Raw genomic sequence first — 11954 nt, forward strand, 5'->3', positions numbered from 1 at the left:
ATTCTTTGCCTTTCTGCTTTCCCGTTTGTGTTAGCTAAAAGGATCCCCTTCCCTTATCAGGACATCACACATGGCATTTCATTGAGACCAAGGGACTTGGGGGAAAAGCTGAGGAGCTAGGTACTCTAATTGCTGGCTAGGCTACCAGAAAACACCCTCGTCATCAATTATTTCTAATCTAACCACTTTGCAGCTCGGTAGCTCTTGCTGCTGCATTTTTTCTAATAGTTCTCTCAGTGAAAGAACTCCCAGTGTTACCAACACACTTCTGAAATTAGAGCAAAAACATCAGCGAGCTGCTCACAAAAGCTTGCAGATCACTACAGATTCACTTAGAATATTCTTCTGATGCTTATCTCTGATCGTCTATCTAGTTAATACAAAATGCTACATCCCCATAGAGGTATACTGCAGGAAGCAAGACTCATAGCCTTGCTACTCCATTTTCCTATAGACAAGTTTTCTATATTAAACATAGAATCTATAAGGTCTGCATGTCCTGGTGCACTTCAAGCAAAATAATGTGGAAACAGACCGAGGCTCCAGAACCTGAGGTGAAAAGAAACAGATCTGTTCATTTAGGGCTTTTTAGAAATGCCTTAGCTGTATGAAATTAACAATTAAAAGCATCAACTCACACTTCACAGGATCACAGAATGGCTGGGGATGGAAGGGACCCCAAGGATAACAAACGCTTCACCCCCACAGGCAGGCAGTGCCACCAACTTCCCCATTTATAATAGTAGACCAGGCTGCCCAGGGCCCCATCCAACCTGGTCTTGAATACCTCCAGGAATGGGGCATCCACAACCTCTCTGGGCAGCTGTTCCAGCACCTCACTACTGTCATAGTAAAGAACTCCAGAAGTGGTTCAGATTAGACGTAAGAAAGAACTTTTTCCTCCCTGAGAGAGGTCAGGCACTGGAATGGCTGCCCAGGGAGGTGGTGGAGTTGCCGTCCCTGGCAGTGTTCAAGAGGCATCTGGATGAGGAGCTACGAGATAGGGTTTAGTAGCTTGTGGTAGCAATGGTAATGGGAGGACAGTTGAACTAGAAGACCTTGTAGGTCCTTTCCAACCTTGTGATGCTACGAACTTCCCCCTGATATCCAAACCTTTATCTACCCTTTTGAAGAGATCCCTTCCTGTTTATAGACTTCCTTTAGGTACTGAAAGGCTGCAATTAGGTCACCCCACGGCCTTCTCTTTTTGAGGCTGAAAAAGCCCAGCTCCCCCAGCCTATCTTCGTAACTTAAACCTCTGGAAAACTGTTTCACAATTTGGATCCAAACAGTCTGTTATATGGGGGGGGGAAAAAGTTACTCTGTACTGCATCTGGCTTTAAAAGCTGTTCCTATGAAGCAGCAGTGATGAACTCATCGGAGCCTTATTTCTTCTTTTCAGTTGCAGGAAGAATTTAAACGTCACCACGGTTGTGGGAAAAGTTATGCTCCTAGTAAACTCCAGCAGGCAAAGACATAAAATCATTGTGCCTGAAGAAAGTAACAAAACATTCTGCGGTGCTTCCAAAACCTTGTAAAAACTGAAAAATGGGATCCGGTCACTATCTCACCATGAAGCAAAAAGCAGCCTACACACTGACTGGCCCATAAACAGTGGAGTACATTCAAACAGCTTGCACAAGGCTGACATCACAACACCACTTTCACAAACAATAAATAGAGTGCAATTAATTAATCAAATCCAACAAAGAAATTTCACCATTGCAATACCACTGATTTTTAGCCACACGTGTGCCGGATTTATCTAGGAACATTTCTGACACTGAAATTAAGTGTGCCTGTTCCAATTCATCACCTTTCCAATCTTAAAATGAACAAAAAGACACTTACCAGGAATAATCATAAACAAGAGCCTGGGTAGATTTTTACTTTCATCCTTTGAGAGGTCTTTCCAGGGACCACACTTTAAAACATGTGTAGCAGCTCCACAACAGTAGATAAATTCTTCATGTAATGGGACTGGCTCTTCTGATACCGACCTCATGTTGGCTGTTAGAAAGAACACGACACAGTTATAACAAATTGGCAAATACTTACATATCTGGCTCTTTGCTATCGTATCTTCCCATAGAATAACTGGGGAAAAAACAATATATGCTCCCAAAGAGCATATAATGAGGAAATGGATGATGACATACAGTCTACCTTAAAGGCAAATAACTTTGCATTTCTTATTCATGCAATGCAGCGAAAAGATTCAACTGAAACACATTTGAAGATTAAAAAAATAAAAATAAAACAAAGAAGCTTGAAAACTTTTTTGTAACCCTCATCTTGAAATTAACAGAAGTAGCACCACTTTTAAAGTTGTTTAGAAAAATTATTTCCAAGTTCAGCAGCCACTATTCAGTGTATAGTTTATATGGCAGCAACCCATCAGCACGTGGAATTAGGATAAAGAGTTTGAATGACAATATGATTAAATAAGATGCAACAACGAATAGCATTACAGTAAAACTGTATATTTTTGTATAACAGCATAATCTTCATGTTTCTAGCTAAGGATAAAATTGGTACATTCAATTTGTTTTGCTTAGTGAAAAAAAGAAGTAATTCACTGCCAAATATAGGGATACAAATTCTGTTTACTATCAGTTTGTCAAGTCTTAGGTATCTAAACTGAATGCTCTAGGAAGCGTCAAAATGTTTACTGGACTATCATACTGAAACATTACACTCTCAGAGACACTCAAAGCGTGGATATCTGTGCTGATGGTACTTCAGATCAGCTGCAAGGAAAAGGAAATCTAAAGCCAAAAGACTCCACAGCTCTGGTGGGGTGCAAGGCAGTACATTCAGGCAGGATATGGGGAAATGGTTTTAAGTTGAAGGAGGGAAGATTTAGGTTGGATACTGGGGGAAGTTCTTTACTATGAGAGTGGTGAGGTGCTGGAACAGGATGCTCAGAGAGGTTGTGGAGGTCCCCTGTCCCTGAAGGTGTTCAAAGCCAGGTTGGACGGGGCCCTGGGCAGCCTGGTCTAGTACTAGATGTGGAGGTTAGAACTCAGAACAGTTATCCAACAGGAACAGATTACTGCTGCCATGCAGCTAGGACTCTTCAACGTTCATCCTTATTTTAACTGACTCCAAAGTAAAACATTAACAGCAAAAATAACCTTCCTTTGCATGCACAATTTTTAGTTACTTACATAGTACAACAATCACGCTATCTTAGTGTTACTTAGAATTGTAATTACTTGGATTTGAAAGATTGCTTGGTATCAACATTTATCATCTTCATTTAGATAGTGTTTTTGATAGTACTTTCAACAATTTCGTCCTAGCAGTGCATGACATAACCAGAGTAAGCCATTTAAAATTTCACCTATGAATTGCCCAGTCACAAGACAGGACAAACTGGCTGCTGTATCTCTTCTGAAGAATGGTACATAACTGAGAGAGACAGTGATAATCCCAAGGGCAACGGTAAGCCTCAGAGAGCAGTGTGGGAACTGAAGGAGAAAGGAACAGCAAAGCAGACTTGATATACGCAACTTCACAGAAGTAATGTAAAACGCACCCCGGGGTGCCCAGGAAGCTGGCAGGATTACCGCGAATCTACTTTTTGCTACAGAATGATGACTGAAGAGGTGCCCAAAACTTGCAAGAATGCAACAAAAAGCTACAGTTCCCCCTCAGGCTTCAAAGAAGCCTTAAAGAATTTTCCTGTTACTGGGATCTATCTTTGGAATGAACTGCCTGTCCCCAAAAACTGTGAAAGAGCACTTGCTCATGTGCTTGCTCAAAACAGAGGATGCAAGGAGCTACAGGTCAGTCAGCCTCACCTCAGATCTCACCGAGCTACAAAGGAAAATCTTCCCAAAGTTAGAGGCACATAAATGTGACTGAGAGCACCCAGAAAGAATTTGGCATAGGTATAATCTGTCCGAATAACTTCATTACCTTCTACAAAGAGACAAATCACTCAATAGCTGATGGAAGAAATTTTTATGTTGCTTAGTGTACCTTGAGCAAGACCGTCTCCCATAGTATTTTTATAATCAGATTGGCAAGATGGAGATTAGGCAAGCAGACTATAAGGTACTGTTGGTCAGGGTACAGCCATCCTCTGATGAAGAACATTTTCCTAATACCCACCTGCCATTCCCCTGGCTCCACGCCATTCCTTTGGGTCCTATCACTGTCATCAGAGAGATGAGTGCCTGTCCTGTGCTCCCCCCACATGATGCTGTGTGCTGAACAAAACAAGGGACCACTTTTCCTCTAGACAGTGTTGCTCTCCAAATGGACCTTGGCCCAACAGGAACCACACGAAATCCAATGGCAAATAAGAAGCAACAGTCCCAAACTGGGCCTCCAGAGATTCACATTATGAAAAACTTAACCACTAGGAAAGCAGCGGATGATAAATCTGAAGGTAGTGGAATCTCTATTGGAAGTTATTCAGACTCAGCCGGATAAACGAATATTTTCTATTATTCTAGCAAAGGTAGAAGAGGGTTTCTTCAGTAGGTGACAGTAACAAATGATATAGATCAGAGAAAAGGAACCTAAACTAGGTCAGCCCCCTAAAAAGCAAAGAGAATGGAAACAGATGCATTCCACTGATTGACTCTACCTATTTCATTATTGTTGTTTTTAAGAAGTCTAATTGTTAAGCTTTGTGACTGAATTCAGTATTACAGTGCAAAAGAGGAAATGGAAAAGTACAGTGAGATTGCTCCTGCCGACTGCTAGAAACACAGGCTCCGACAATTTCTGCAGCATTAACCCCAGAACAAAATAATCCAGACCTGACACAAGCTCCTCAATTTGCAGACTGGAACATGCTCACAGCTAAGAGCTGGAAGCAAAAGGAACAGACACACTGTGTGGTAGGAAACCTGCAATGACAAATGGGGGCTGGAATGAGGATGCCCAGATCTCACTAAGGTTCTCTTTGGACAAGCCACAGCCAAATAGTAAGTGCCAGATTTTCTATGGGAAAATTAGAAGTGTCAAAGATATTGTAAGCTGATGTGGTACTGGTCACAAATCTTGACTTGTTTTACGTAAGGAACTCAGCAGTAGTCAGTGGCAGATGAAACATAAATATTTTTGCATTTTATTTTACAGTATAATTCTGATAGTCAAGGATTTATCTAGATTAATCTTGTATGACAGAAGGGATGCGCTAGCCCCTTTCAGGCTGAAGAAGGAATTAGTTTTAGAAGGTCCAATTTTTAAGGATTCAGAATAGGAATACGCGCCTCTGTTGAGCTGCAAAGAGAAATGGGGACCTACGGCCGCAAATGCCTACCAGTGATTAATGTAATGAACAGAGCAAGCTCAACAGAAAAACCTCTTGCCTTCATCCACCAAACTTGTTCCAGAAAGATTGCACTGATATGAATAGTTTAAGAGAGTTCTAAAGGTAAGGAGTCAAGAAATCATAAAACACTGCCAAGATCCCACAGTGAAATATGTTTACATTGTTGTGATACAAACTTATTTTATGAAGACAGAAGTCAAAAACCCTGGAGAAATAATGGATTAGGGAAGCTCACCTTAATACTGACCCCTCATAAGATCTCACAGAGTTTTGGTATAATAGAGCTCATCACACACTTAGGACAACATAAAAAAATCAAATGGAGTTCTTGTTAATTAAAATAAATGATGACCCATAATAAAACTGCTACTGCACTCTTGGTGTTGATTTTCAAGAGTATAAAACAGCAAATGAAAGACATCCAAGACTACAAGGCACAATGACAACTTCTAAGAAGACAGTCACTGCTGAAAGCACCAACTATTGGTCTGCACTCAACAGAATAGATGAGGGAGACCAACTTTTCATTATAGTTCTGGCAATAACACACTAGTTTTTATTTTTGGTCACTTCTTTCCCTTTGGCAAGGATTTCAGTTTTTGTTTGTGCTGAAACTCCTTCACAAAGGCCTTGAATCAGAATAATTTGGGTTGAAAGGGGCTTTACAGACCATCCAGTTCCACCCTCCTGCCATGGGTAGAGACGACTCCCACTGGATCTCATTGCCCAGAGTCTCAACCCAACCTGTCCTTGAATACTCCCCAGGGATGGGGCAACCCCAGCTTCTCTGGGCAGCCTGTGCCAGTGTCTCAACACTTTGCAAGTAAAGAATTTATTCTTGATATCTAATCTAAATTTCCCCTCTTTATGTTTAGAACTATTATTCCTTGACCTAATACTACAATCCCCAATAGAAATTCCATCCCAGGTTTCATCTAGACCCCTTTTAGATACTGAAAGATTGTTCTAAGGTATTCTCAGAGCCTTCACCAGGCTGAAGGCCCCGAGGTCTCAGCCAGCCTTCAAAAGAGAGATGCTCCAGACCTCTGACCATCCTTGTGTTCCTCCTGTGGACCTGCTCCAACAGCTCTACATCTTTCTTGTACTGGGGACATCAGACCTCTTTGTATTACTCACAAGGGCAGAGCATAGAGGGTCAGTCACTTCCCTCACTCACACTGCTGTGATACAGCTCAGGATACCACTGGCTTTTTAGGCTGTAAGTGCACATTGCCAGCTCATGTTCATTTTTTTGTCCATCAGCACCTCCAGCGCTTCCCTTCAGGGCTGCTCAGTCCACAACTGAAAGCACATTTATACTTGCCCGGAGCTCATATAGATAAAGCCATACCCTTACTAGGTAGACCAAATAGTTCCCCCATTTTGCATTGCAACTTGCTGTAGTTAGAGGTGGGAATGTCACAATTCATGAACAAAGCTATAAGAATCTATTTGAAAAGAAACATTACGGAACTCAAATTTCAGCACACACCACTACCAAAATAAGGCATGTTCAGAAGTCAACAAGTACATAAATTACGTTGGAGAAGAGATGACACGTGCCTTCACGTGTAACTGAGTTAACAGAAGAGAAATACCAGCACACACTGTAAAAGAAATAAACAGAAAATTAAGGGCACGTGCACAAAAGGAAATCTAAAAGGAAGAGGGTGAGAGAAGGAGCGGCCATACACACGTCAGAATCACAGAATCATAGAATCACCAAGGCTGGAAAAGGTGTCTAAGATCACCCTGTCCAACTGTCTACCTATCACCAATATTTCCCATTAAGCCATGCCCCTTAATACAACATCTAAATGTTTCTTGAACACCTCCAGGGACAGCAATTCCCCCTGGGCAGCCTGTCCCAGTGCCTGACCATCTTCATGGAGAAGTAGTATTTTCCTAATAGTTCAACTTGAATCTCCCCTGGCACAATGTGAGGCCATTCCCTCTAGTCCTACCACTAGTTACACGGGAGAAGAGGCCAGCTTTCCCTTCACCACTACCTCCCTTCAGGGAGTTGTAGAGTTCTAAGCTCTCATTTCTTATCCTAAATCATACATCCTACAAAAGCCACATTTCTGTTGGGTTGTTGCTTAAGTCATGTAAGTAGTCTGGACAACACTCAACAGCAACAAAGAAATAAGCACAATTTAAAGTAACGATAATCTATTCACTCTTTTAAACCAGAGCACCAAAAATGATGATTTTGAAGAAACATCCATCAGCAGCATTAACATTCTTTATTTTTTTTGCTTGCTGTTATCTGCCACTTCACCTACTGTCAAAATAACTCCTTTTTCACCACCTTTTAGATACAAGGAGGTCTACGCATTCTTTGTTCTTGTTAAGCAGGCAGAGCTCAAACAGCATAATGAATACAGGATAGAAACTGACATCAAAGCAAAATAAACCAAAACAACCCTACACCATTCAATTAGCACCAGGCTGTTCTTCACTTGGCTTCCCCTACCCTGTACTGAACTCCCTCCTGTACTGTTAAGCATGTATCTTCCTATATACAGTAACAAGAAACAGATACTCCTTTTTACTATGTTTCTTCCATATTTTTACCTTATCTGTTCTAACACATGCACAAACTCAGAAATCTTTTTCCTGCTTCTCATTTTATTCTTTCAAATTACACGTCATCTCACATCAATGGTTCATCTCACCTTCACTTTCAGTATTTAGCTATTGCCGTTTTTCTTGCTTTCTAACGAGAACAAACAACGAATCAAAATACTGCTTACCTATAGCAGGCCAACTTACTGTACTCTGAGTACTAACACACAATTACCTCTCTACTTGTGTTTGCTGCTTACCATCTCCTGCCTATCTTCTGTATCACTTCCTGATTCATTTATTAACCTAGACAGGTTACCACGAGGCATGACAATAAATAGGCCTTACGCAGCTCTGAGCAAAAGACAATAAAAATAAAACAAAAGAATCAGTGAACGTGACATATAGACAAAGAAAAGTATCAAATAGCGTTAAATCTCTTCCAGAGTCACTACAATAACGTATTATAATAAAGTGCACTAACCATAGAGTCTATATTGTTCCTAGAAAGGAGCAGTGGTGAGGTTCATCATTCTAATGAGGTGGACAGGACAGCAGCTGAGCACTCAGGCTAGACAGAAGTGCTATGGGAGCTGAAAAGCTTCTCCACACATTTGTGCTCTGACAATTTTAGAAACAAGAGAATTTGCCATACTGGAAGCAGCACTAGCTGCACAACCTCTCATGTACCACTATTTGGCACAGGAACCCAGCTCCTTCCACCCAAACATCGTCACCAAGCCCTGATAACACAACCAAGTACAAACATACATAGGAAGCGTGTGTTCATCAAAGGTGCAAATAATAACCCAGTTAACACCCGACAATTTTATCTCCAATTAACGCTCCAATTCATTTTGAAAGGTAGAATTTGATTGTGTGGATTTCCTCAGAATGTTTCTATTAGTACTAATTCTAATTAGTATTTGTTTGGGTTTTTTTGAACAGGAAAACTTGAGTAGAGGACGCATCTAAATAAAGGGGAACATCAGTTGTAAACAGAAGCATGAGATGAGACAGAAAAGGGAAAGAACAACGTGGCTATTGGCAGTAGCTGAAAGTGAGTATCCTGAAGGAAGAAATCCTGCCATGCTTATGTTTGCAGCATGTCTGGTGAGACATCGCTCTGGCACATCAGAATTACCTAATAAATGAAAACAAGGCACTTACACAATGCATGGCCTCATCAGGCAGTTGTGCAGATCTAGCCAGGTAAACAAATGCTTTTCTGATTCATTGCACTTATCTGCTGCGCAGTCAGGATGGCTTTTCAGTGATACACCAGGTTTGCTTCAAGCTTAAAGTTCAGTTTAATTCAGACCTTTTACATAACATGTTTGCTCTCTATTATGAATATTCTTTTATTTAGAATGACTTCCTCATGTGTCACCTGTTTCTAAGTCTTACTGCACATCTAAATACCATCAAACCATGCACTGGTAGCAAATTTGGTCAAACATCTTAATGAAAATCCAGCCCTACACAGTGGTTCAAGAGCAGAAAAGATGGTTAAGCCACTATAACAGCACGCCTAAATTTAATAACCAAATACTGCCCTTTATACCCCGCTTATCTGTTTTCTGTGTTAGTACATGCAAAACGCTGCTAAAACTTACAAGTCAAGATTTATTCCTAATACTTGGCAAATATAATCTCGACACTATTTGAAATTCGAGACCTTTTCTGTTTCCAGATAAGATGCCAACCTAATAATAAGCCATAATAAGGGAAAAAACACTGCTTAAAAAAATCCAAAGCTTTCTAAAAAAATTAATATTAGAGTAAGACTAGTGCAGGTAAGAAGCTTTCAAGTAAGTCTGGTCAACTTTATTGATAAACTCTTTGGCTTGGCAGCCATGATGGAATTGATTTCTTTTAAATGATTTAAATACACAATTTATTGTCATTGTAAACTATATGAAGGAGGTGAATAGGTAATGACTCATCATTACCTTTTGGAATTTAAGGAGGAGTAAATGTCAAATTAAGAATATAAACTAAGCAGAAAGGAAATTCAAAATGAATGGAATCGCCTCCTTAATTAGATTGACATTTGAGCCATAGAACTTGATGCTGGATGCTGAGTACACCAGAGCTTCATGAGTGCACAAGGTAAGAATGAGTTCACAGCGCTGAAATTCAGAGGAAATTTAGGCCTTCATTGCATCTGTGTCTGAAAGTTCCGGGGCTGTAGGTTGTTGTATGCTGAGTAAATCCTTACAGGGCGGGGCCAGGTAAAAAAGTATACGCTCACCTCTTTCACACATCCATCTGCTCGGGGTATTGCTAAAGGCTCTTGAGAGATCACTGATTTCACATGCTTTTACGTAACCTTTGTAGTAATTCCATGATGGAAAACATTAATTGTTAACGCTAGGACATATCCAGACCTGAAAACATGCAGCTGCCTCCTGTATTAGCATCATAAGCAAGCTCCACAGGAACCTAATGCTTGAAGGCCTCTAAGACTCCCACAATGCAAATTCATAATCAGATGCTGCAAGAGGACCATGCAAATGGACTTTCAGACCTCAACTGAGTATCACAGAGTCCCGGAGGGCCTGCAGCAAACCACATCTCAGTGAATGAGCATCTGCAGCATCTGAGCCCTTCAAGTCTTCTAAAGATACGACTTCAATACTATCCTTTTGTTGCAAACACAAAACTGCTTCATCACCCCACAAGCACAATGAACAGGTTAAGAGGAGGAAAGCTTCCAACAACTATCATGCCTCCATGCTGCTTCCTCATGACCTCCGTTTTATTTCTCCACCCATTTCCATGCCATCACCTCCATGGCTCCCTGACCCCAATGCTCCCCACTTGCCTGGAACATCCCTGCAGCAGCATCAACCTCCTAGTTGACATCTGGGGCCTGTGGTGATGCACTGGGGCCACCCAGACATTACTGAGGGTTCCTGGATGGGGTTCCGCTCCTCCCAACCACCTGAGCTATTCTAATAAAAAACAATACTTTACTTTCAGCATCTCATCTTGCTTTTCACTTTTAGGTAGGTATAACCGTATGGTTCCCATTTACTGGACATTCTATCCCTACCTGCTTAAAAACCTGCTCCTTAGATAAGGAGCATCACTCAGAGCTGCAAGAGACAGTCACAGAAACACACACTGCCACTCTAAGCCCTGCAAGCAGCGCTGCTGCAACTATTTTCTGGAAAGAAAAAGAAACCAAGCTTAGGATTTGCTTCTCGAAGTGAGGTAAAGGGAAAAACATGAAGGGAGCACGGGGATGTGTTATCGCTACCCAGAGCTATTCGGTGGAGCACGATTACAGGACAGCACTTGGCCCCAGCGTTATGTAAGGGCGGGTGGTCCCCCCCAACCCCACCAGCACCACGGCAGCAGGAGGGACGAGGGCTCCCACCCCTCCGTTACCGAGGCCGCCTCATAACCCCAAGGCACGGGCGGGCAGCTCGGCGGCCGCCCCCGCCCTAAATGAGAGCGAGCAGGGAAACGAAGGGAGATAGGCACGTACCTTCCCCTTTCGCCGGCTCCGCGATACCCAGCATAGGGGGCGGCGAACTGACGGCCCGACGTCTGCTTCAGCCGGGCGGAAACAAACAGCCGGGCCACTGCGGGAGCAACGAGCAAAGGGCGGCGGTGGAGCCGCTCCTTCCGCCTTGGGCCTCGCGGGGTGGGCTGAGGACGGCTCGGCTCCACTCGGCTCCGCCCGGCCGTGGAGCTGCCCGCCTCCTCGCAGCGCTCCGCCCCATCGTGCTCGGCGGCCGCGTTTGGATATTGCATATGCATTGCATATGGTCTGCAATTCTAGCGTTCCCCATCCCTCGGAAAGGGTGTAAAACGCTGCAAAACCTATAGATGTGGCAGAAGAGAAGGTTGTGGGGTGACCTCGTTGCAGCCTTTCAATACCTGAAGGGAACCTACACCCAGGAGGGGAGTAAACTCTTGGAAAGGGCTGACAATAGCAGGACTAGGGGAAATGGATCCAAGTTGAAGGAGGGAAGATTTAGGTTGGATGTCAGGGGGAAGTTCTTCACTAGGAGAATGGTTAGGCCCTGGAACAGGCTGCCCAGGGAGGTTGTGGATGCCCCGTCCTTGGAGGTGTTCAAAA

The 11954-nt window shown here is 42.6% G+C and overlaps 1 protein-coding gene across 1 annotated transcript in view; it reads right to left on the reverse strand.

Annotated features, from left to right (window-relative positions):
* LDAH (lipid droplet associated hydrolase) overlaps positions 1 to 11549 on the reverse strand; it is a 98534-nt gene extending 86985 nt beyond the window's left edge. The window contains exons 1-2 of the mRNA XM_015859555.2: positions 11358 to 11549; positions 1852 to 2010 (exon numbers count right to left, since the gene is read on the reverse strand). Coding sequence (XP_015715041.1) covers positions 1852 to 2010; positions 11358 to 11391 — 193 coding nt within the window. The 5' untranslated portion in view covers positions 11392 to 11549. The remainder of the gene's footprint in view (positions 1 to 1851; positions 2011 to 11357) is intronic.
* Positions 11550 to 11954: the final 405 nt, after the last annotated feature.

Source organism: Coturnix japonica, chromosome 3 (genome assembly GCF_001577835.2).
Source record: "Coturnix japonica isolate 7356 chromosome 3, Coturnix japonica 2.1, whole genome shotgun sequence".
Classification (NCBI taxonomy): domain Eukaryota; kingdom Metazoa; phylum Chordata; class Aves; order Galliformes; family Phasianidae; genus Coturnix; species Coturnix japonica.